The sequence below is a fragment of the Macrobrachium nipponense genome, chromosome 10 (genome assembly GCF_015104395.2).
Source record: "Macrobrachium nipponense isolate FS-2020 chromosome 10, ASM1510439v2, whole genome shotgun sequence".
Lineage (NCBI taxonomy): Eukaryota > Metazoa > Arthropoda > Malacostraca > Decapoda > Palaemonidae > Macrobrachium > Macrobrachium nipponense.
The window spans coordinates 74,722,578-74,746,117 of NC_087204.1; the positions used below are offsets into that span (position 1 = coordinate 74,722,578).

Genomic DNA, 23,540 nt, shown 5'->3' on the forward strand with positions numbered 1-23,540 from the left:
TCACCTAACCAAATACAAATATTAGTATACGAAAGAAGGAGCTGCCTCCTGCAACCTCCTTCGTACAACCAAAAACTCAAAATCAAAAACTAACAGGGAAAAAGATTAAAAAGGATGTGTTTCAGCTCCCTGCCCCAGCACTGAATCCGCCGATACGTAAGGGCCTAGCCCAAAACACTTTTCATACGTAATCGATACGTCTTTTAGGTAGTGATTGGAGAAGACTGATTCACACCTCCAAAAAGTGGCCTTCATGAGGTTTTGCAATGACATATTCTTCTTGAAAGCCAAAGACGTCGCGATGGCCCTTACTTCGTGCGCCTTGACTTTCAGAAGACTAAACTGTTGCTGATTGCACGATGTGTGGGCTTCTCTAATAACATTCCTGATAAAGAATGAGAGGGCATTTTGGATAAGGGCCTACTGGGGTCCCTTACTGAGCACCAGAGATTGCTCTCATTAGCAGCAAGTCTTCTCTTCCTCTGAAGATAAAATTTCAGACTTCTCACTGGGCAAAGAGATCTCTCCTCTTCTGTCCCAACTAAGGAGGATAAGCTTTTAATTTTGAAGCTCCTGGGCCACGGTGAAGAAGGGTTTTCATTCTTGGCTAGGAAAGCCGGAAGAAAAGAGCAAACCGCGGAGCCTCCTTGGAAACCTACCTCACCTTCTAGAGCCTGCAACTCGCTGACTCTCTTCGCTGAAGCTAACGCACAGAGAAAAAGAGTCTTCATCGAGAGGTCTCTGAACGAAGCTGTATGGGGAGGTTCAAATCTTGAGGACCTCAGGAAGAGCAGCACGACGTCTAGATTCCAGCTAGGAACTAAGCAAGAGGTTCTTTTAACCGTCTCAACTGACATTTCTTTCTCCCTGTACGAACCTGGTGAGAAGACTTATCTTCCTTTCCTCCGACCACAGGAGGAGCGATCTCACTGTCTCGTACAGGGAGAAAGAGTGAGTCCCCCCCTGTTTCCGAATGTAAGTGTTGTCCGAGTTGATCAGAACTGACTTTCCCTTTACGAGGGGTTCGAAGGTTTTGAGAGCGAACCAAATCGCTGTTAGGTCTTTCCTGTTGATGTGCCAGGACACCTGATCCCCCATCCAGGTGCCTGACACTTCTCTCGACCCGAGAGTAGCTCCCCAACCTATGTCCGATGCGTCTGCATATAACACTAGGTTGGGGTTCCGAACCTGCAAGGAAAGGCCTACCTTGAACAGGAGAGGGTCTAGCCACCAACGGAGATCCTCCTTTATCTCTTGCGAAATCTTGAACGCAAAGTCTAGACCTCGAGATCTTCGGTTCCAGTTCCTCGTCAGGAAGAACTGTAGGGGTCTGAGGTGCAACCTCCCTAGAGAAACGAATTGCTCCAGCGAGGAGAGTGTCCCCAACAGACTCATCCACTCCCTCGCTGTGCATACATCTTTCTCTAGAAAGATTGCTACCTTCTCCGAACATTGGGTTATCCTCTCTGGGGAAGGATACGCCCGAAAAACCTGAGAAGCCATCAGAATCCCCAGATAGATACGCTCTTGACTGGGGATTAGCTGTGACTTCTCGAAATTCACTAGCAAACCCAGAGAAGCTGCTAGATTCAACGTTAATCGTAAGTCCTCCAGACATTTCTCCTTGGACTTGGCTCTGATTAGCCAATCGTCCAAGTAGAGGGAAATCCTCACTCCCTCGAGATGAAGCCACTGAGCAACGTTCTTCATCAGCCCTGTGAAGACTTGGGGGGCTGTGGAAAGGCCGAAACATAGGGCCCTGAACTGAAAAACGTTCTCTCCCCACATGAATCTTAGAAATTTGCGTGACGAAGGATGGATCGGCACGTGGGAGTAAGCGTCCTGAAGGTCCAGTGACACCATCCAGTCCCCGGGACGAAGAGCTGCTAAGACTGATGAAGTCGTCTCCATAGCGAACTTCCTCTTCTTCACAAAGACGTTCAGGGCGCTTACGTCCAGAACCGGCCTCCATCCTCCTGAGTTCTTGGGAACTAAGAACAGACGGTTGTAGAAACCCGCGGAAAGAGGGTCCTGTACCATCTCTATTGCCTCTTTCTCCAACATCAGCTCTACTGCTAGAGCAAGGGCTTGATTCATGAGTGGGTCCTTGTATTTGGCCACCAGTTTCCTTGGTGTGGTGGTCAAAGGTGGTCTCGAGATAAAGGGAATGAGGTATCCCCTCTTGGGCAAATCTTCCTCAGAATCCCCAAGATATTCTTCAGACGAATGACGTTTAGAAGTTCTACTGCCAGGAGGAGAGCTATTCCTCGGAGAGCGCCTGTTCGGAGAGCGCCTACTGGGAGAATGTCCACTGGGAGAGCGCCTACATGGAGAGCCCCCACTGGTAGAGCGCTTACAGGGAGAGCGCCTACAGAGAGAGCGCCTACTTGGAGAACGCCTACCAGGAGAGCGCCTACTAGAAGAGCGCCTACTTGGAGAGCGCCTACTAGGAGAGCGCCTACTTGGGGAGCGCCTACTAGGAGAGCTCCTACTTGGGGAGCACCTACTAGGAGAGCGCCTACTAGTGGAAGCTCGCCTGTCGGAAACAAAGTCTAAGTCCACAGATGAGCGCCTGGACAAGGGAGAGCGCCTATCAGGCTCTCTGCGCCTGCTAGGCTCTTGGCGCCTGCCATCCTCAATACGCCTGCCAGGCTCTTGGTGCCTGTCAGACTCAAAACCCCTACCAGGCTCTTGACGCCTGCCACGGGGAGAGAAAACATCCACGGAGGAGTCCCTGTCCGAAGCACGGCACTTACAAGGCTCTGAGCGCCTATCCAATCAGGAGTGATCAAACGGAGAGGAATGCTTCCACTGGCGCCTACTAGGCTCTTGGCGCCTACAAGGCTCTTGGCGCCTACTAGGCTCCGAGCGTCCGTCAAAAGGAGAGCGGCTACCAGGCGAAGAACTCTTCCTTCGCTCCTGACGATAATGAGGCTCTTGACGCCTAACTGAAGAGGAGCGGAAATCCTGAGGAGAGAGCCTGTCAGGCTCCTTACGCCTGACATGCTCAATACTCTTGCTGGGGAGAGAGGAGAGCCTACTCGGAGATTGATCCCGAACTTCAGTCTGCACTTCTGACTTCCTGCTACGAGGCTCAATAACTTCTCTAGCCGGAGGAGAGCTAGCAGAAGGGACGTTCTTAGACTTCTTCACCTGAAGCGAGGCGTCCTTCCGACGATGAGAAGTCCCGGCAATAGAATCAGCTAAAGCCGCAATCTGCGCCTGCAGACCAGCCAGGATGCACGCAGGAGACCTCTTAAATTCCTCTACAGGAGACGAAGTCCGAGACCGAACAGGAGAAGCGTAAAAAGAAGAATTCTTGGCTCTTTTGCGTTCCACTTCTGGTTCTTCCGCGAAGGATTCGGGGCTGGAAGGAAGGGCGCAATGAGCTTTCCAGGGCCTCTTGAGAGGGCGAGACGACCCCGAGGCGCTCCCTCTACGCTTAGGAGAAGGCGACGAAGATGACGAGAAGCACTGGCGCAATAATTCCTTCTTGGCTCGATCCAAGGCAGCCTGGGAACGAGTAACAGGATCTGCCGAGGGGACGCCTGATCGGTGGGGGTTCTCCCTAACCTTCCTGCGGCTTTCGACTTTCCTCCTCCACTGGGACTGGGAGTCTGGAAGAGATCTAGGCCTGGAAGCGTTAATGAGCCGGTCAGACGCACCCTCCACTGCACTAGGGGCACTGCACTGATCACTTGCACTATCACTCTTACCTTGTCGAGAGCGAGCGAAGCTCTCCTTACTCCTGATCGAGGCTCTCCCGGAAGCAACTTCCGAAAGCGAATCTTCGGGTTCAAAGCTGGGCGCCGGGGCTGAAACTGGAGAAGGAACTACTTCTACTACAGGGTTCTCAGAGTCAATCTCACTCACTCTCGATCTACTAGAGCTCCTTGAAGAAGCCTTGCGCGCCCTATCCTTCTCTAACTTTCTCACATAAGAAGAAAGAGCCTTCCAACCATCCTCATCCAAATTCTCACACTCTTTGCAAGGGTTAATAAAAGAGCATTCATTCCCTCTACAAGACGTACATACGGAGTGAGGATCTAATGCAGCTTTAGGAAGTCTCACTTTACATTCCTTCACTGAACAAACCCTAAATAAAGTATGTTTCTTAACTTCAGAATCATCCATGATTATTAATTCAAAGAGAAATCCAAAAGAAAAATCCAAATAACAATCCAAAAAGCGTATGCCAAGCCAACAAACAAAGGGTACTTCACCAAAATCCAATTCGTCGGCAACGAGAAAGAATTTAACTATCGTAAGGACTGAACAACAGGTGTTGTCCAGCCGGCGACAGAAAATAATCTGACAAGAAAGGGGGACTGGTTCTTACACCCGCCACCCAGCGGCGGGTAAGGTAGATCACCTGACCTACCTGTAGCGTGTGCCGCAAGTTTAGAATTTTCTGTCGTGATGTCAGAGACCTAAGCTAAGTATATACCTGGCAGGGAAGTTCATGTACAAAACCTTACTTTTAATGCTTTGGGTGCATTTAAAACTATGTAAACTGCATTCATATTGCATTTTTCATCCAAAAAAACCTTCAAATATAGATTATTTTTCATTTTTGGTGTCATATTTCTTCTGCCAGATGAGCCGTTGTAGGCATTGTAACCCTGGAACATGTGTCATAACCCTGGAAATAATTTCTGATGAATATAATTGAAAAGCGCCTTAACCTCGGAACGTCATAAGCCAAACCCGTTGTAACCCGGGGACTGCCTGTATTCGCCCACTGTTAATTAAAAAAATACATAGTTATACATATTCTGCAAAACAAAAGATGGTGCTTTTTTTCATCGTATATTTCTGTTTTTGAAGATGACTTTTTCTAATGACTTCAAAACACATTACACAAATAAAAGTTTCAATATACAATTTTTGCGCTCTTCCTTTGAGTGACATGAAAACTAAAATACTGAATTGTCTGTTGCTTTCACTGACTTCTACTTGCAAAAAGTCGAGCTGATCTGAAAGTTAAATTGTAGGCTGAATGATTTTCATATTTTCTTATGGCCTCTAAAGCTTCCCAGTGCAGAACAGCAGTAAATTCTCAGATGGAACACAACACAGATATGGACATTTAATTGAAACTATGTGACATATAATCACTTACCTTTCATTGAGGAAAAAGTCAACCAACCATTTATCTTTTTTGGACAACTTGTCACTGCTCCATACAGTTTTTACAGTTTCTAGTATGTTCTGTTGTTTTTCATCACCTAATGCAGATTTTTTACCTTTAACAAATTCTACAGCTTCATTCTTTGGAGGCTGCAAAAGAAAAAATTAACAAAATGTTAATGTAACATAATGCTATGTTGCTTATAAATCAACAGTTACCATATCAGTTGTAAATCACAGACTTCTATAATGAAAAGGGCTAAAAATCAGCATACAATGGTTGACAAGGCTTCTCAAAGCTAGCTACAATCAAACAGTGCTGCACAGCAACATTATAACATATAATTATTATTTTGTATATTATCAAACAACAGTTTAATGGGCCACGTGGTCATATTTCTAGATTCTTTGGGGGTTTGGCTTAAGGATTTGTTCTTAATAAACATGTGAGAATTGGAGCAAGCTAAAGCTAAAGAAATTGGAAAGCAAGGTACGAAGAGACCAAAGGGAATGGATGAAAATTTAAATGTAGACAGCGATGCACCTGGTGCTAAAGTTAAGCTGCATGGCACTCTGTAAGTGGTAACCTCCTTTGGAGAGGACTCAAATTAAACCCATACCTGTATGTACTCATATGGCAGTGTCATTATTTACCCATATTAACCTAACACATTTATAAATCATGGAACATGTCTTCTTTCATGACATTTACTAGTAAGGGAAAATTAATTATATATATACTATACGTAATTGATTACACTAAACATTTTGCATACTGCTACCACTTTCCCTTTCAACTGCTTTGTAAAACAAAATATTAGTAGTGTTCTTATGAATAAGCCATGAAGAGGAGGCACTTTATCTCACTTGCTGAAATTAATTTTTTTTTTACACCAGCACAGCATGCTAAAATCTGCAATCAATTGAAAACGTAGGAGGGGAAACTCCTTGTTGACCATTAAAGTAGTTTGTATACATCATTATCATTTACTATTTGTGCTAAATGGATCCTCCAGGTTTCAATGAACTCTCAGTAGATAGTATTCATTTCTCAACCCTTAATGGATGGATTGATCCTCAGGAGTAGTAACAAGAAGTTTGGGTGGTGGACGGATTGATCCTGTAGTTAAACAATATTACGTGCCATCAATTTGGAAAGAATTGGGCGAGAAGAGGTGCCAATAATTTTATAGCCCATAAATTCACTAAAGGTAACTTTTACACTGGCTAAAATCACGAGTGTGGGAGTCTCAGGATTTCAGTAGTGCTTGTGACTTGAAGGGAGAATGTTCTGCATCTCTCTTTCACATGACGTCTTTTTGTAAATTTGCTCGTAAATATACCAAGGGGTTGCTGTTGTTTTTTGTTCCTGTCTTTTACGATAGTACGTCAGTTGTAAATGGAATTTTATAAAGAATAGTGCAAAGCAATATTAGAGAAAACATGAAGTAAAAAAAAAGTTACTGAATCTTCGTTCTTAGTAAATTTACATAAATATTTTTCAACAAATATGCTAAAAATTAATTACTGCTTTTATTTCTTTATGTGTTTTGATACTGTGTGAGCAGTAATTATAATTTTACAAAATATAATAAATTTACTTAGAAAAAACATGTAAGTTAGTAAAATTTAAGATTGGCTTGTAAAAGAGGCCCTACAAGGGGTTGTAAATAGTCCTTTTCAACTTCTTGTGGAAAGTAGGGAAAATTTTTTAGAATTTTTTTTTTTTTTTTTTTATCATGTACATTTGCACATCTTCCTCTTTCCATTGATGTTTTTTCCATAAACTGGCCTACCTCAAAGTTTACCTGGCCTGAGGAGCTGCATATCGATATATTTACCTGTCCAGTAAGGGTTAAGCCATCTCTTTCACATCAATATCACTCATATCTCTTTTTCAGTCTCCTCATCTTGGTTTCCAATACCCTTTGATGTACCTAACTGAATACATCCTACAATAAACCACTATTCTTTCTTAAGATATAACCAATCCATTTCTCTTGATATCTTGGATTGGTTACATCTCTAGAAAGATTGGTGGCTTATTGTAGGAGTAATAAAATAAAGTTTTATATATATAGGTACTTACCAAGTAATTATGCAAGAACCCATAGGGGACTGCGAATTGAAATCCATCCTAAGGACAGAAAGAGCCTTGGAGAACATAGTCTCCAGGTATTAAAATCCTAAGAATCAAAACACCAGATGTTGAGACAGTGAGAGGTCTCTCTGTCACTGACAGATGATCCTTCCTCAACAATGTGGACGTACATCCGGTGGGACCCTAAGATCCCTCCAGTGTAGGGTCCCTTTATTCACCTCGCCCCTCCCGGTGTAGCCATAGAAGGTAGAGGGAATAGGTGAGGAAGATTGGATGTTCTTGCTTGCCTTGCTAGCAGAACTAGCGGGCGAAGCGAGTCACAGGCAGCCATCAACCTCCAATGATGGCTGCGACGCGAGTCTATGAGAGCGTTCTCACTCTGGAGAAATGCTTTCCCAACGAGGGTTACAAAAATTTTGCTGCCAACGAAACAAGTCGGTCACATGAACGTGACCGCGGTTTGGGTGGAGTTGAGCGTGCACCTGCCTAGCGAGGGCTGGTACTGTCCTCAGACACATCCCAGTCCTTGTTGAGGCCGAAGCCTCTCTAGATGACTTAATGGGGGACCCCTACCAGTCTCATCGCAGGACGTCACGTAAACCCAGGGTACTGAGCGATCACCGGCATGGTGTGAGTCACCTGAGTGACTCCTTTCTTCCACTCTGTGCTTGAGTCATGATGGTGTCATCAACTCTAGATGCCACGAATCTGTAGATTTACATGCACTTAGGGAATCTTGTGAACGAGCACCCGACACTGCACTAGCCTTAGGGGCAAAACCTCTAGGACTAGCAGTAGGAGTGCAAACCGAAGTTTGCGCTTCTACGGCTCCCGACACACTAGACCCTGGGGACGGCATGACAGTTCCTGTTCCCAAAGGAATGGGCGAGCCAACGGAAGACCAAACTGCCTCCTCAATTCGAGAAAGCAGACCCTAAGAAGTCCCATGATAAGACTTCTTGTGGGGGGGGACTACCTTCTCCTTTGGCAGGGAGCCTTAGAAGTCAAAGGGGAGGAGATTGAAGAAAAATATGATGATTACGAAGAGCAAGATGATGACATTTGACAAGCTCTCTTCTTCCTCAACTACTTTGTCTCCAGATTCTGCAAAACTTCTTCTATAGGATGAGGCACATTTACCAGCAGAAGTAGTTAATAATCATGGGACAGCCGTGAAGGTATTGTCAAGTGACGAAACTCCAGGATAACAGTGCCAAATTAATATGATTTTCTGCAGGGGAACACTACACACACTTGAGGATCAATATAACAGCATGCTATGAGTTACAGTACAATTCTGAGGTTAAGATAGTCAGCACAAAGAGATATCCAACCATTTACTGCTGTAATTAACTATCACCTCTGTTAGCCTGTAAAAAAAAAAGAAAATATGATTAAAGAAAGTAAGGATACTCCTCTCACATCCATCGGCACCGCCCTCCGAAATTAGAGATATCCGAAACACAAACAATGCCCCCCCAAAACACCCATTTCGCCTCATAGAATACTTACTACAATTCATGAATGAGTTGTCTGATCTCTGGAGTAACAGGATTTTTCTTCTCTCATTCTCTCCTTTCCTCACTCTTTTCCTCCTCCCCTTCTATCTTTGTACAATAAGCTAGCAAAAGGACAAAAGAGAAGAGGAAATACCAGAAGAAAAACAAAGGAAACACCTCCAAAGTTCTCCTTGGTAATTACCAAAGCATAAGTGTAAATTTCAAATGAATACACTGTCTCACCCTGAAGTTGAAGGATGAAAATATGGAATAAGGGTATTGGCACACCCTTGCCGCTGACCCTCAACACATAAAGCAGAAAGGTGGCTAGCAAAGCTATCACAAAAAGTGAGTTTGTATATTAATTATTAAAGTCAATTAATTATTATCAACATACACAATAAGTATATATTCATTCAAAATGATACAAAAATTATCCAAACCAGAAAATCGTGATTAACAGCTAGTCAGCAGGAACTCACAAATATAAGTCTTCATTGGAAGTTGGCCGAAAGCAAAGTGGTGTTTAAATCAAGGCAGGCGAGACGGTAGTTACTGCCTTGTTCAAGAATTTAATGGCCATATTCCAGCCTACGCTGAAAGTAATTTCTAATGTAAAGGACCGAGGGTTTGTATATCGTGTAGGAACAAGTCACCTTTTAACAGGAGGGCTAGATGAGGTCCTCTTGACAGACCTAGCTGTGAACCGCACCTTGGTATGGGGTTTGGAGGAGAAACACTGTCTACCTCCATGAAAGGGCTGCTGCAGGGGAGAGATAGATTTCGTAGCAAAGGAAGACGACTCCTTGGGTGCTTTGAAGACTGCGCTAGATGATCCTGCGTAGATTTCTTCTGTAGATCGATGGCAATCTCGTTCATAGTTGATTGAGGAAACAGGTACTTCTTGTCCAAGGGAGAATATAACAATGCTGACTTCTAAATGGAAGTCACTCCTTTGGTGGAAAAGGAGCACCACAACTCCCTTTAATTCAATAACTTAGAGGAAAATCTGAAGATACGCACATCCATTGCCAAAAAATCAAGTCCTCTATTTTCCTGGCAAGAGCCCTGATTGTCCCAGTTGCCCAGTTGAGGAAACTGAATATCTAGAGGACCTTAAACACGTTTCACTAAGTGATCTAACTCTGAAGGGGAGAAAAATACTTTAGCTGATGAGAAGGCAGAATGTCTAGCTGAATCAATCAGCCCCAAGAAGTCACCTTGGGACGAGGTAGCATCTCCCAAGGATGGAGTTTCCTCCTGTGTAATAGGAGAGATATCTCCTGGCTGTAAGTCTTGCTGGAGGAAAGGCAAAAGCAGCCTTCCCTCATTCCCTCTTCATTGCCAGCCAGTCCTCAACCTCCTTTATTCTTCACTGATATGGAAAGAACTATCTTGGATAGACACGTACTGGAATCGATTTGATTCCTCATAAGGAAGTAGAGGCAGGCAAAACAGAGTGGCTGGCTGGAAATGCAGAGGAAAAGTGGTTAAAAAGTACCTAAGTAGCAAAGCATAACCCAAGAAGGGAGTTGGCTCTGTGGCTACATCCTCTTCTGCAGAAGAGACAGAACAAGGCAATATGAAAAGGCTTCAGTACCGATGGAGCCTTATGAAAAAGTCCCGGAACATCTTCCAACTGTTTCTTAATATGTTCAAAGGATTTATCCTCTGTTGAGTGCGTAGGTGAAGAGGTAGATGGGTGTTCTGTTTGCGCCAAGGGTTTAGCAGCTGCCGCTGGGCCAAGAGGTGGGCGCTTTGGAGCAGTACAAGCCGAGCAACACTTGGGAGAATACACTGGGCGTTCATGCAGGCACCTGGAGGAAACTGATGAGCAAATCTTGGAGGGGTGCTTAGGAGTCAAAATCTGGCACTCTGAATGAAAATGCTTGGATGAATAATGTTCCGGGCTACGCCATGGTTGAGGTGAAGGCTCCCTGTTCCACTTAGCAGCGAAGGGAGAGAGCTCACCTATGTGACTTCTTTTAGTAGGATAAGACTCGCCCAGAAAGTGCCAAAAATGTTTCTTTTCTTGGCTAGAAAGCTCAAGCCCAAGGACAGCTGATGCACATTAACACACACCTTTCCAAAGGCTGTCTGAATCAAGCTACAGAATCGTAAGAGGGGGCAACTGCCCCTGGGCAAACCCAACCGACCTCCTTTTGACCTCAAGTATGTCTCCTCCTCCTGCGAGAGCAGGCAGGGCTGACAGTCACCTCCTCCACATGCACTGACACTAGCACTTGTACCATACTGTGCATTTGATCCATTAGGACCTTAACTGACTCTCAATGCTGGCAATGGCATTAGGTCTGGAAGCAACGGCGCCAGGTACAGGAGTTGATGGTAAAATATTAGGAGGACTCAGGATAGGGTATAAGGCCAATGATGGGAAGAAAGAATGTTACAGTCAATCACAGAAATGTTAACATGTTCTAAGCTCTGAGCACTAAGTCTGGCTCTAAAAGCTGCCTTCCTCTTTCAATCCCTGTCTAACTTATCTACATGAGACCTTAAATTCTTCAACTGCTTCTCATACCATTCTATACATTCTTCACAAGCAAGCTCCTTAGAGCACTCTCGACCTTTACATTTAGAGTAAATTGTATGACTATCGTATGTTATTTTAGTCATTCAGGTCTTGCAACCATCCCTACAATATCTAACACTGGAGGTGCTTGAATCTGACATACTGATAATGGTAGGGATTGCCTAAATCACTAAACTTAGCTGAAAAGCTACCAAAGATATGAGTACATCAACAAAGCCATGGAAAAGGCAAGGCAAAACTCCAAAGAAAGCTGACACCAGCATTTGATGTTGTGTCGAATGTTGGCAGAAAAGAAGTGAGCTTCTCTGCTTGGTTGTACCTATTGTTCCTGATAGTGGGCAGGTTCGTTACCTACACAAAAAACAACAGAATAGCTAAACGAAATTCAAAATTTTAGCGCTTGCACAATTAAAAGTATAACAGTGTAATTACTTGGTGAGTTACTTATATGAAAATGATATTTTTATGATAAAATAAAGTTTCACATATACTTACCGAACAGTTACATAGCTTATAGCTTCTTACCTGCGGCAGTCGAAATTCAAATTGTTGGCGCCAGCGGCGTTGCTATCTTAAGTATAGGAGATACAAGACCCGCCCACATCTGGGAACCCTGGGTACTGCTAGCCTTCTACCGTCAATTTTCGTTTAGCCGACACGTCCATCTGTGGGGAAATGGGTGGGCTTTGATTATGTAACTGTTCGGTAAGTATATGTGAAACTTTATTTTATCATAAAAATATCATTTTCACATAAGTGACTTACCGAAGTTACATAGCTGAATCCAAACTACCCAGAAGGAGGGTAGATGGACTACATAAAAATGACAGTAAGACCACATTAAACAGCAAATGTTGCAGTACCCTACCTTGTGAGAGAGCAGCTGCAGGAGAATACTGCCTCTGGTTGGCGCTCTCATCACTCGTAGGAGACGTGGCAGTATAGGCCAGGGTCGTCCCTACTTAGTGGGATTTTGTAACCATGGACAAGACCGTTGGTTGACAAAATATTAAAAAACAGATAATGCCCTTGCCCTGGGCTTCAGAAACCAGATAAAAAACAACAGACCATCACCTATACCAAAAATAATGACATACTCAAAAGTAATAAATAAGATCTGGAGGTTATCCAAGGTACTATGAGCCTCCAGTCTGCCCACGACTCAACAACCTAAAACAAGGCGAGGAGACAGTAGAGGATAGAAAGTTCCCCTATGTTTCCTTTCCCAACACCATACCCGCTACCGACAAAGGACCCAATTTACAACAACTATCATAGGTAGCCTCTACATTCTTCAGGTAAAATGAGGCGAACACAGATCTCGATCTCCAAAACGTAGATTGAAGAATCGAGGAAAGCGACATAGTGCTTGAAGCTTAAGGATGTCGCCACTGCACGTATTTCATGTGCTTTCACCTTAAGCACATTTAGAGTCTGATCTTGGACTTGAAAGTGTGACTCCAGTATCAGACTTCTCAAAAAGAACGAAATAGCGTTCTTGGAGAGGGGTTTTGCAGAATTCTTAGCCGAACACCAAAGTCGGTCGGAATTACCTCTAACGGATTGTGTCCTTGACAGGTAACATTTCAGAGCTCTGACAGGACATAGTAAATATTCTTCGTCCATTGGACCCACTATATTAGATAATCCCTTAAGTACAAAAGATTTAGGCCATGGGTTAGAGGGAGATTCGTTCTTTGCTAAAAATTCGTTAACAAAAGAACAAACCGCATTACGATTTTTGAACCCCACCTCTTTGTGGATGGCTTGTAACTCACTCACTCTTCCTGCTGTAGCCAAAGCGAAGAGAAAAAGTGCCTTCCTCGTTACATCTCTCAAAGACGCTTCACGAAGTGGCTCAAATCGTGAAGACATCAGAAAAGTTAAAACTACGTCCAAGTTCCAGTCCACACTATCCTTCTTGGATACTTTTACTGTATTAAATGATTTAATTAAATCTCCAATATCCTGGTCAGAGGAGATGTCAAGCCCTCTATGCTTAAACACTGAGGACAGCATAGCTCTGTACCCTTTAATTGTCGATACCAACAAGTTCTTAACTTCTTTAAGGTACAGCAAAAATTCAGCTATTTCTGTCACAGAGGTTTTAGAAGACGAGAAATTATGTCTTCTGCACCACGTCCTAAAGACTCCCCACTTCGATTGGTAAAGCTTGGCAGAAGAGCTTCTTCGACAGTTAGCAATAGCCTCTGCCGCTCTACGAGAAAACCCCTTAGCTCTGACGAGTTTCCGGACAGTCTGAACCCTGTCAGTGACAGAGCGGACAAATTCTGATGATACCTGTCGATGTAGGGCTGTTTGAGTAGCCGAGGATACTGAGGAAGAAGTCTGGGATGGTCTATAACCAACTTGAGAAGGTCTGGGAACCACTCTTTCCTGGGCCAGAACGGTGCTACCAGCGTCATTGACACATTTTGATGTGAGAGGAACTTGTTCAACACCTCTCTGATCATTCCAAATGGGGGAAAGGCGTAAACGTCTAGACCCGTCCAATCCTGAAGCATTGCGTCGGTCTTCCAAGCAAGAGGATCTGGAACTGGGGAACAAAAGATCGGAAGTCGATTGTTCCTCGACGTGGCAAACAGATCCACTGAAGGTCTTCCCCAAAGTTTCCACAGTTCCTGACAAATTTTGTCTTGCAATGTCCACTCCGTGGGAAGAACTTGGTTTACTCGACTGAGTTCGTCCGCCAGTACATTTAACTTCCCCTGTACAAACCTCGGAACGAGGGAAATATCCCGATCTTGAGACCAAAGAAGGAGATCTTCTGCGACTTTGTTGAGGGAGAATGAATGGATTCCTCCCTGATTCCTGATATAAGATAGAGCGGTGGTGTTGTCGGAGTATACTGCCACTTTCATTCCCACGACCAAAGGAGCGAATGCTTGCAGACCGAACCAAATCGCCTTCAACTCCTTCATGTTGATGTGATTCAACCTCTCTTTCTCTGACCATAATCCTGAGATCTTTTTGGTCCCTAGGAGAGCTCCCCAACCTCTGTCCGATGCGTCGGAGTATAATTCTACGTCTGGGTTCCTTAATGTCAGGGAGAGACCCTCTTGCAATCTTTCCCTCGACATCCACCATCTCAAGTCGTTCTTGATCTCTTCCGACACTGGGAACGAATACGTGTCTGGTTGAGACTTCCGACACCAACTCGCTTTGAGATAAAACTGAAGAGATCTCATGTGAAGACGACCCAACTTTACAAACGTCTCTACTGATGATAACGTCCCTAGGAGACTCATCCATTCCAAGGCGGAGGAGGACTGACGGTTCAGGAATTGGCTCACTTTTTTGAGGCAAGATTCTATTCTTTTCGGGGACAGAAAAACCTGAAAAGTCTGAGAGTCCAGAATCATCCCCAAATAGGGGATCTTCTGGGATGGCACTAATTGAGACTTCTCCAGGTTGATGAGAATTCCCAATTGACTCGCTAATGACAGTGTCTTCCGTAAATCCTTCACGCACTGTGTCCTCGAACCCGATCTGAGAAGCCAGTCGTCCAGGTAAAATGCTGCATTTATGCCCAACATATGCAGCCATTTCCCCAATGGAGCAAGAACACGAGTAAATACTTGAGGGGCCGTCGAAAGGCCGAAACAAAGGGCTCTGAATTGATACGTCCTCCCTTCGAACACAAATCTCAGGAACTTCTTTGAACTCTGGTGAATCGGGACATGAAAGTAAGCGTCCTTCATGTCCAGGGACACCATCCAATCGCCTGGGCGAAGTGCCGACATCACAGAATTTGTTTCCATATTGAACTTTGTCTTCAGCACAAAAAGGTTCAATGCGCTTACATCTAGCACTGGCCTCCAACCTCCCGAGGCTTTGGGAACTACAAAGAGTCTGTTGTAGAATCCCTGAGAACTGTCGAGGACTTCCTCTATTGCTCGCTTCTTGATGAGTGCATTGACCTCTGCTGCTAAAGCCAAAGCTCTCTCTGATCCTGGAGAATATGCTGTTAAGCTGATTGGTGTATCGGAGAGAGGAGGATCTAGAACAAAAGGAATTGAGTATCCCTCTCGAAGAACTTGAACTACCCATTGCTCTGCACCTCTTCGACTCCATTCTTCCCAAAAAAGATGGAGTCTTGCCCCTACTTGCACGTGAAGGAACGGCTTCTCACTTGTCCGAAGGTTTGGGGGGAGGTTTCTTTGAGGACTTGTACTGTGGACGCAAATTAGTCCTGGGTCGTTGCCACTTAGGTTTATTCCCTCGAAAGGGATGCTTCTGAAGAGGAGAAGACTTAGCTCCTGTCGGAGTAGGCTCTTTCGGACGTCTAGAAGACTGAAGAAGGAGATCATTAGTAGATTTCTTTTCTAAATCCGATAGAATTTGTTGAATGGTTTCTTCAGGGAAAAGATGAGATTTACAGAGAGGAGCAAACATGAGAGCCGACTTCTGGTTATTAGTGACTCCTTTAGACACGAAAGAACACCACTTTTCTTTCTTCTTCATCACTCCCATTGTGAAAAGGGCTGCTAATTCTCCTGAACCATCTCTAACAGCCTTATCCGCACAGGACAGAACTCCTAACCAGTCTGCGGCAAAATCTTCTTCTAAAGACTGACAGTCTTCAATCTTGCGAGCTAAAGAGGCAATAGTCCAGTCCAAAAAACTAAATACCTCAAATACTTTAAAAATATTCTTCACCAAATGGTCAAGCTCTGAAGAAGAAAACAAAATTTTAGCTGACGAAAAAGCTGCTCTTCGGTGTGAGTCCACTAAACCGGAGAAGTCTCCCTCGGAGGAGGCAGACACTCCCAAAGAAGGAACTTCTCCAGTTGCGTAGAAGCGATACGCTTTACTCTGAAGCTTAGAAGGTGGGAAAGCAAACGAAGCCTTACCTGTTTCCCTCTTCTTAGAAAGCCACTCTGTTGACTCCTTAAGGGCCTGCTTCGAGGACTGAGAAAGAACCAGTTTAGGTAGACACGAATACGCTGTCTTCCTATCTTTAATGAACATTGAAGGCGGTGAAGACGGAGAAGCAGGTTCAAAGTAATCTGGATAAGTGGACAGGAAAAATTTAAGAAGACTCGAATAAGCCGACGAATCCTTGTCATCTTGATCCAAAGCTTCCTCTTCAGACTGCATGGAAGCAGAGTCGAAATCAGGCTTATGTTGTACCCCGGTGGAGGATTTCAACAAACTCATAAGATCCTGGAAATGCTTCTTAAATGGAGCTAAGGTAGAATCGTCTAACACTGTAGAAGTCGATGGTCTTTCAGTCGAAGAATGATTCTTTCTAACAGGTGAAGTCTCCGCACAACGAGTCGACACAGGCGAACAACCAGTCGAAATTCCTATCGACTCACGGCGAGGGGAGTCGAACAAAGACGAGCGAATACGCTTCTCTGGACAGTAATACGGAGTAGAACGAGGCGACCGAGCCGAAACTGCGACTGAGACTCGCTTGGGAGAGTCGAGCGATCGTGAATTATCACGAAGTTTAGTCCGAGAGCCATTGCTTTTAGCCGAAAAATGCGACTGCGGGGGAGATTCACTAAATATCACATCCGGAGCAAAACTACACGAAGGTTGAGGACTCCAATGCCTCTTAGACTTCTTAACAGGAGTCGGTGACGAATCACCCGCAAGAATCGAATGTCTTTTTAACGGTCGAGACACCAAATCACTTCGCCTTTTGCGCACTGGCGATTGCACTTCCGAATCAGAAGACAGACGAGAATCACAAACACTAATACCTTTCCACATCTTTTTGGACGACACCCGCGAGTCGACGGAGTCGACGGCTGACCGTGGGCTAACTCCCCCAGACTCCTTCCGACCTCCGGTATGTCTTCTCCCGATTGCGGGGGAGCGGGACAGTGACCTTCGTCTGGGAGTCGAGGGGGAACGGACAACCGCCTCCTCAGGCGCAACATTAACACTTTGCACTGCACTAGATTTCACTGTACTATCTACGAAAGCTTTAAAAGACATTCCTAACTTCATAACTGATTCAGCTAACACTTCGAACTTTTTATCCATCTTAGACTCAAGCAAGGCAATGGTGTTGGGTTTGGAAACATGGGCAACTTGAACAGGGGTAATCAAAGGAGAAGTAGGAGGACTATTAATTGGAGAAATATTCTCTAATAAAGGAGAGGCAAGAGAAGACTTATTTGTCTCCGAAGGAACAGGAGTAGTTTCTAACCTATTCTTACTACTAGCCCTAAGAGCTGCCTTCCTCTTCCTATCTTTCTCCATTTTCTCAGCATGCGATCTAACCGCCTTCCATCCCTGTTCATCCAATTCTTTACATTCATCACATGTCACATCCATACCATTACAATTTTGTCCTCTGCATTTAGTGCACTTAGAGTGCGGATCGTGACATAACTTAGCTAATCTTGTTTTACAGCCAGCGCTGCAAAACCTTACAGCAGATGAACTAGAATCTGACATAATTAGCAATAATGACGAAAAAACTGAATAGAGATAGCTAACTGGCAAGAAAAAAACCAAAAACTTGTACATCACCAAACAAAAACCAAAATCCAAAATGGCGACGCAGGAGACTGCAGCGAAAATCTCACAGGTGTTACCCCGTGAGCGGCAGAAACGAAAATTGACGGTAGAAGGCTAGCAGTACCCAGGGTTCCCGGATGTGGGCGGGTCTTGTATCACCTATACTTAAGATAGCAACGCCGCTGGCGCCAACAATTTGAATTTCGACTGCCGCAGGTAAGAAGCTATAAGCTATGTAACTGTTCGGTAAGTCACTTATGTGAAAATTCTGTTTACCCCTCTGAAAACCTGCCAAAAATAAGCTACGTCTTTCATTATATCCATACATTGATAAAACTCAGAAAAGGATGAATAGCACTTCCAGCTACTTACATTAACATACTGAGACAGAGAAATGGCTGAGAAAAAATTATATGCATGGTTAACCTCCTTTACTCAGAATCTGAAAGTGACTTGTAGATCCTACAAAAAATTTCACAAATCCAAAGCAAAAAGAGATTCTTTTGTGAAGAGATCAATGAGTTTCAAGGTCTTGGTTGAAGATTATTTTCCTACTGATAACTACACGAGCAGTTACTCTGAAAGGCCTTTGGTTTTGCAATGAACTGTTCCACTTTTATACCTGAAACTCAGCCAAAAACCAGTATAACATGTAAACAAACTGGAGGACATAAAAACTTATAAATTAAGAACTACATCAAGAAATCCTTCAAGAAAATTAATAGTCTTAAGAGTTTAAATGAGTTTATTTAACCCTTAAACACCTATTGGATGTATTTCACATCGACGAAAATTGTCTGTCAGGTGCTTAATTGAAGTAAATACGTCAACGCTAAAAAGTTTTTTTAAATATTAGCAGAAAAATAGTTATAGGCCTACTTGGTGAAAAATTTTGAATCACGCGCCTTGAGGGATGCTGGGAGTTCACAGATCAAGCTGTTATTTTGTTTATAAGCGTTACCCAGGCGAGCAAGCGCAAATTTCTCTCTTCTCGCACTAAAACACATCAGCGACACATCTCAGAAATTATTTTGTCACTTTGTCGTAATTTTTACACCATTTTATATTAGCCGTTACATAAAGTTTTATATATGAAAATGTGTGCAATTTCATGTAGGATACAACAAAAAAACAACCCATGGATGTAGCCTTAACCAGTTTTGAAATATTTTCATATAAATCACAATAAGTGCCAAAATTTCAACCTTCGGTCAACTTTGACTCTACTGAAATGGTAAAAAAACGCAATTATAAGCTAACACTCTTACATTCTAGTAATATTCAATCATTTACCTTCATTTTGCAACAAATTGGAAGTCTATATCACAATATTTCAATTTATGGTGAATTTTTTTTTTAAACTTTTTCCTTACGTCCACGCTGTCACTCTGCCGAAAAAATCAGAAATTCTTTCGTTGGATTGTCATAATGTTTGCGCCGTTTTATATTAGCCGTTACATAAAGTTTTATATATGAAAATGTGCGCAATTTCATGTAGAATACAACTAAAAACAACCTATGGTTGTAGCTTTTACCAGTTTTGAAATATTTTCATATAAATAACTTTAAGTGCCAAAATTTCAACCTTCAGTCAACTTTGACTCGACCGAAATGGTCGACAAACGCAATTGCAAGCTAAAACTCTTACATTCTAGTAATATTCAATCATTTACCTTCATTTTGCAACTAATAGGAAGATTCAAGAACAATATTTCAATTTATGGTGAATTTAAAAAAAAACTTCTTCCTTGCGTCCGCGCGGTAACTCTCCCGAAAAAATCAGAAATTCTTTCGTCGGATTGTCGTAATGTTTGCACCATTTTGTATTAGCCATTACATAAAGTTTTATGTATAAAAATGTGTGCAATTTCATGTAGAATACAAAAAAAAAACAACCCATGGTTGTAGCTTTTATCAGTTTTGATATATTTTCATATAAATCACGATAAGTGCCAAAATTTCAACCTTCGGTCAACTTTGACTCGACTGAAATGGTCAAAAAATGCTATTGTAAGCTAAAACTCTAACACTCTAATAATATTCAATCATTTACCTCCATTTTGCAACAAATTGAAAGTCTCTAGCACAATATTTCAATTTATGGTGAATTTTTGAAAAAACTTTTTCCTTATGTCCGCACGGCAACTTGGCTGAAAAAATCAGAAATTCTTGTCAGTTTGTCGTGTTTGTTGTAACGTTTGCACCATTTTATATTAGCTGTTACATAAAGTTTTATACTATATGAAAATGTGCGCAATTTCATGTAGAATACAACAAAAAAACAACCCATGGATGTAATTTTTATCAGTTTTGAAATATTTTCATATAAATAACGACAAGTGCCAAAATTTCAACCTTCGGTCAACTTTGACTCTACTGAAATGGTCGAAAAATACAATTGTAAGCTAAAACTCTTACATTCTAGTAATATTCAATCATTTACCTTCATTTTTCAACAAATTGGAAGTCTCTAGCACAATATTTCGAATTATGGTGAATATTTGAAAAAAAAAACTTTTTCCTTACATCCACGTGGTAACTCTACCGAAAAAATCAGAAATTCTTTTGTTGGATTGTCGTAATGTTTGCACCGTTTTATATTAGCTGTTACATAAAGTTTTATATATGAAAATGTGCAAAATTTCATGTAGAATACAACAAAAAATAACTCATGGTTGTAGCTTTTATCAGTTTTGAAATATTTTTAAATAAATAACGATAAATAGAAAAAATTTGACCTTCGGTCAACTTTAACTCGGCTGAAATGGTCGAAAACTGCAATTGTAAGCTACAATACTTACAGTCTAGTAATAGCCAATCAATTACCTTCATTTTGCAAAAAACGGAAAGTGTCTAGCACAATATTTCGATTAATGGTGAATTTTTGAAAAAAACTTTTTTTTACGTCCGTGCGTTAAGAATTCATGCATCATATTGTGATACTATTTTCTCTGTGTTGCTTTGATTGTTTTACAATTTGTTATATACCAAAATCATTGCAATCTAGTGTACAATACAAACAAAAATTAACTCCTTAGCTTTAACCGTTTTGTTCACAGCGCGATTTGTTACAATATATGAAATTTTTTTTCGCGCTGTCATATATTCTAATATTTATATATGATAATTTTATTTTTTTCCATTTCTGATGGTTGCATACTAACCTGCAGGCAATGAAAAAAAATGGAGCCAAAAATGAACTCTTAATCTTGAAAACTAAGCGTGCTATGATTTAAAAAAAAAAACTTTCTTTCTGCTTCGGCGCTCACTCCCGAACGCTGCCGGCATACGGGAGACACTTTTGGAAATACCGGCTTGGCGTTTAAGGGTTAAAAGGTTTGAAGTTCCATTTAATTAAGTGTTCTGAGGCTTTCGACTGATTTTCATCCTACTAGCTCTCTGATGAACTGTTCCTCATTCCTTCTCCTCATAAGTAACCAAGCCATCTTAAATCTTTGGGATCTCAAGAGTATTTATTTGCCACCACTTAAGGGGGCCGGCCGGAACCCTTATATATGGGGGTATAGGGCAAAAAAATGCAAAGTCATGAAAAAATTCATGGAGCTTCATATGGCAATTGAGAATACGTATATGAAATATTTCGTCAAAATTCCTCTTGCTTTCGTAGTTACAGGGTAATTATTAAACGTAACTCAATAAGCCAAAAACATTGATCCATACAAGAAAATGCAATATTTCTTCTGTTATCATAAATTTGGATAATTAGTCAAAAAAATTGTGAGCAATGGCATCTGTACAGATTCCACAAGTCACAGAAGGGAAGTCAGTCAGCTACCAAGTTCAACCACGATTCAGTGCGAGCACAAACCCCAAGTAGTCTACACGTTCAAGTTTCACATCTGACATTCGCTTGCTTTTACGTGTTTACCTTTGTTTCGGCAAGAATTTCATCATGCCAATGAGGGAAAGACAAGCAAAACATCTTGCTAACATACAGACAAAGAAAATTCGCTATAATATGATTACAGAATATCATGGTTTATTAATACCCAAAAAGGAATATGAAATTCAAATTAATCATGATTTATTAACATTGCATTTACGTGTTTATCTTTGTTTCGGCAAGAATTTCATCATGTTAACCCTCTTACGCCGGAGCCCTAAAAATCAAAACGTCTCCCGTATGCCGGGCCTGGTTTGGAGTGAGCGCGGAAGTGGAAAAAATAATTTTTTCAAAAAATTACAGCGCGCGTACTTTTGAAGATTAAGAGTTCATTTTTGGCTCCTTTTTTTGTCATTGCCTGAAGTTTAGAATGCAACCATCAGAAATGAAAAATAATATCATTATCATATGTAAATAATGCGATATATGGTAGCGAAAAAAAAAAAATTCATACATAATTGTATTCAAATCACGCTGTGCAGAAAACGGTCAAAGCTAACCAGTTACTTTTTTTTGCGTTGTATTGTACACTAAATTGCGATCATTTTGATATATAATACATTGTAAAACAATAAAAGCAACACCGGAAAAATATTATCACAAAATGATGTACGAATTCGTAACGAGCGGACGTAAAAAAATGTTATTTTCAAAAATTCACCGTAATTCTAAATAATGTTCTAGAGACTTCCAATTTGTTTCAAAATTAAGAAAAATGATTGAATATTACGATACTGTAAGAGTTTTAGATTAGAATTGCAGATTTCGACCATTTCGGACGAGTTAAATTTGACCGAATGTCGAAATTTTAATATATATATTTTTTTCTATGGACATATTTCGAAGATGGAAAAAGCTACAACCTTCAATTATTTTTTATTGTATTCTTCATGAATTTGCGCACATTTTGATATATGAAACTCTATAAAAAGGCTAATATGAAAAGGAGCAAATATTAGGATAATGCCATGTACGTATTTCGGAGACTTGCGGCCGCGAATCGGCGCGCGGAGTGAAGGTAAATATATTTTTCAAAAATTCACCATAAATCACAATATTGTTTTAGAGACTTCAAATTTGTTTCAAAATGAAGAAAAATGACAGAATATTACTAGGCCGTAAGAGTTTTAGCTTACAATTGCGTTTTTCAACTATTTCGGTAGAGTCAAATTTGACCGAACGTGGTTTTTTTTTCTATTTATCGTGATTTATATGCAAATATTTCGAAAAAAGAGAAAAGCTACAACCTTCAATCATTTTTAGTTGTATTCTACATGAAATTTACGCACATTTTCATATATAAAACTTTATGTAACAGCTAATTTTAAATGGTGCAAACATTTCGACAATCGCACAAAAAAAATTCTGATTTTTTCGGAAGTTACCGCGCGAACGTAATGTTTTTTTTTCATAAATTCACCATAAAACGAAATATTGTGCTAGAGACTTCCAAGTCGTTGCAAAATGAAGGTAAATGATTGAATATTACTAGAATATAAGAGTTTTAGCTTACAATTGCGTTTTCGGACCATTTCGGTAGAGTCAAAGTTGACCGAAAGTTGAAATTTTTTGCACTTAACGTTATTTATATGAAAATATTTCAAAACTGATAAAAGCTACAACCATGGGTTGTTTTTTGTTGTATTGTGCAGGAAATTGCGCACATTTCCATATATAAAACTTTATGTAACGGCAAAAAAATTTAAAAGGGTGCAAACATTAGGACAATCGCACGAAAAAATTTATCGGAAGAGTTATCGCACGAACGTAAGGAAAAAGTTTTTTCATAAATTCACCATAAATCGAAATATTGTGCTAGAGACGTCCAATTTGTTGCAAAATGAAGGCAAATGATTG

General features: G+C 41.6%; 1 protein-coding gene across 1 annotated transcript in view; it reads right to left on the reverse strand.

Annotated features, from left to right (window-relative positions):
* The window catches only part of LOC135224007 (protein KRI1 homolog), a 314,387-nt gene that overhangs the window by 69,638 nt on the left and 221,209 nt on the right, over nucleotides 1-23,540 (reverse strand). The window contains exon 6 of the mRNA XM_064262932.1: nucleotides 5,123-5,280. Within this exon, the coding sequence (XP_064119002.1) occupies nucleotides 5,123-5,280 (158 nt within the window). The remainder of the gene's footprint in view (nucleotides 1-5,122; nucleotides 5,281-23,540) is intronic.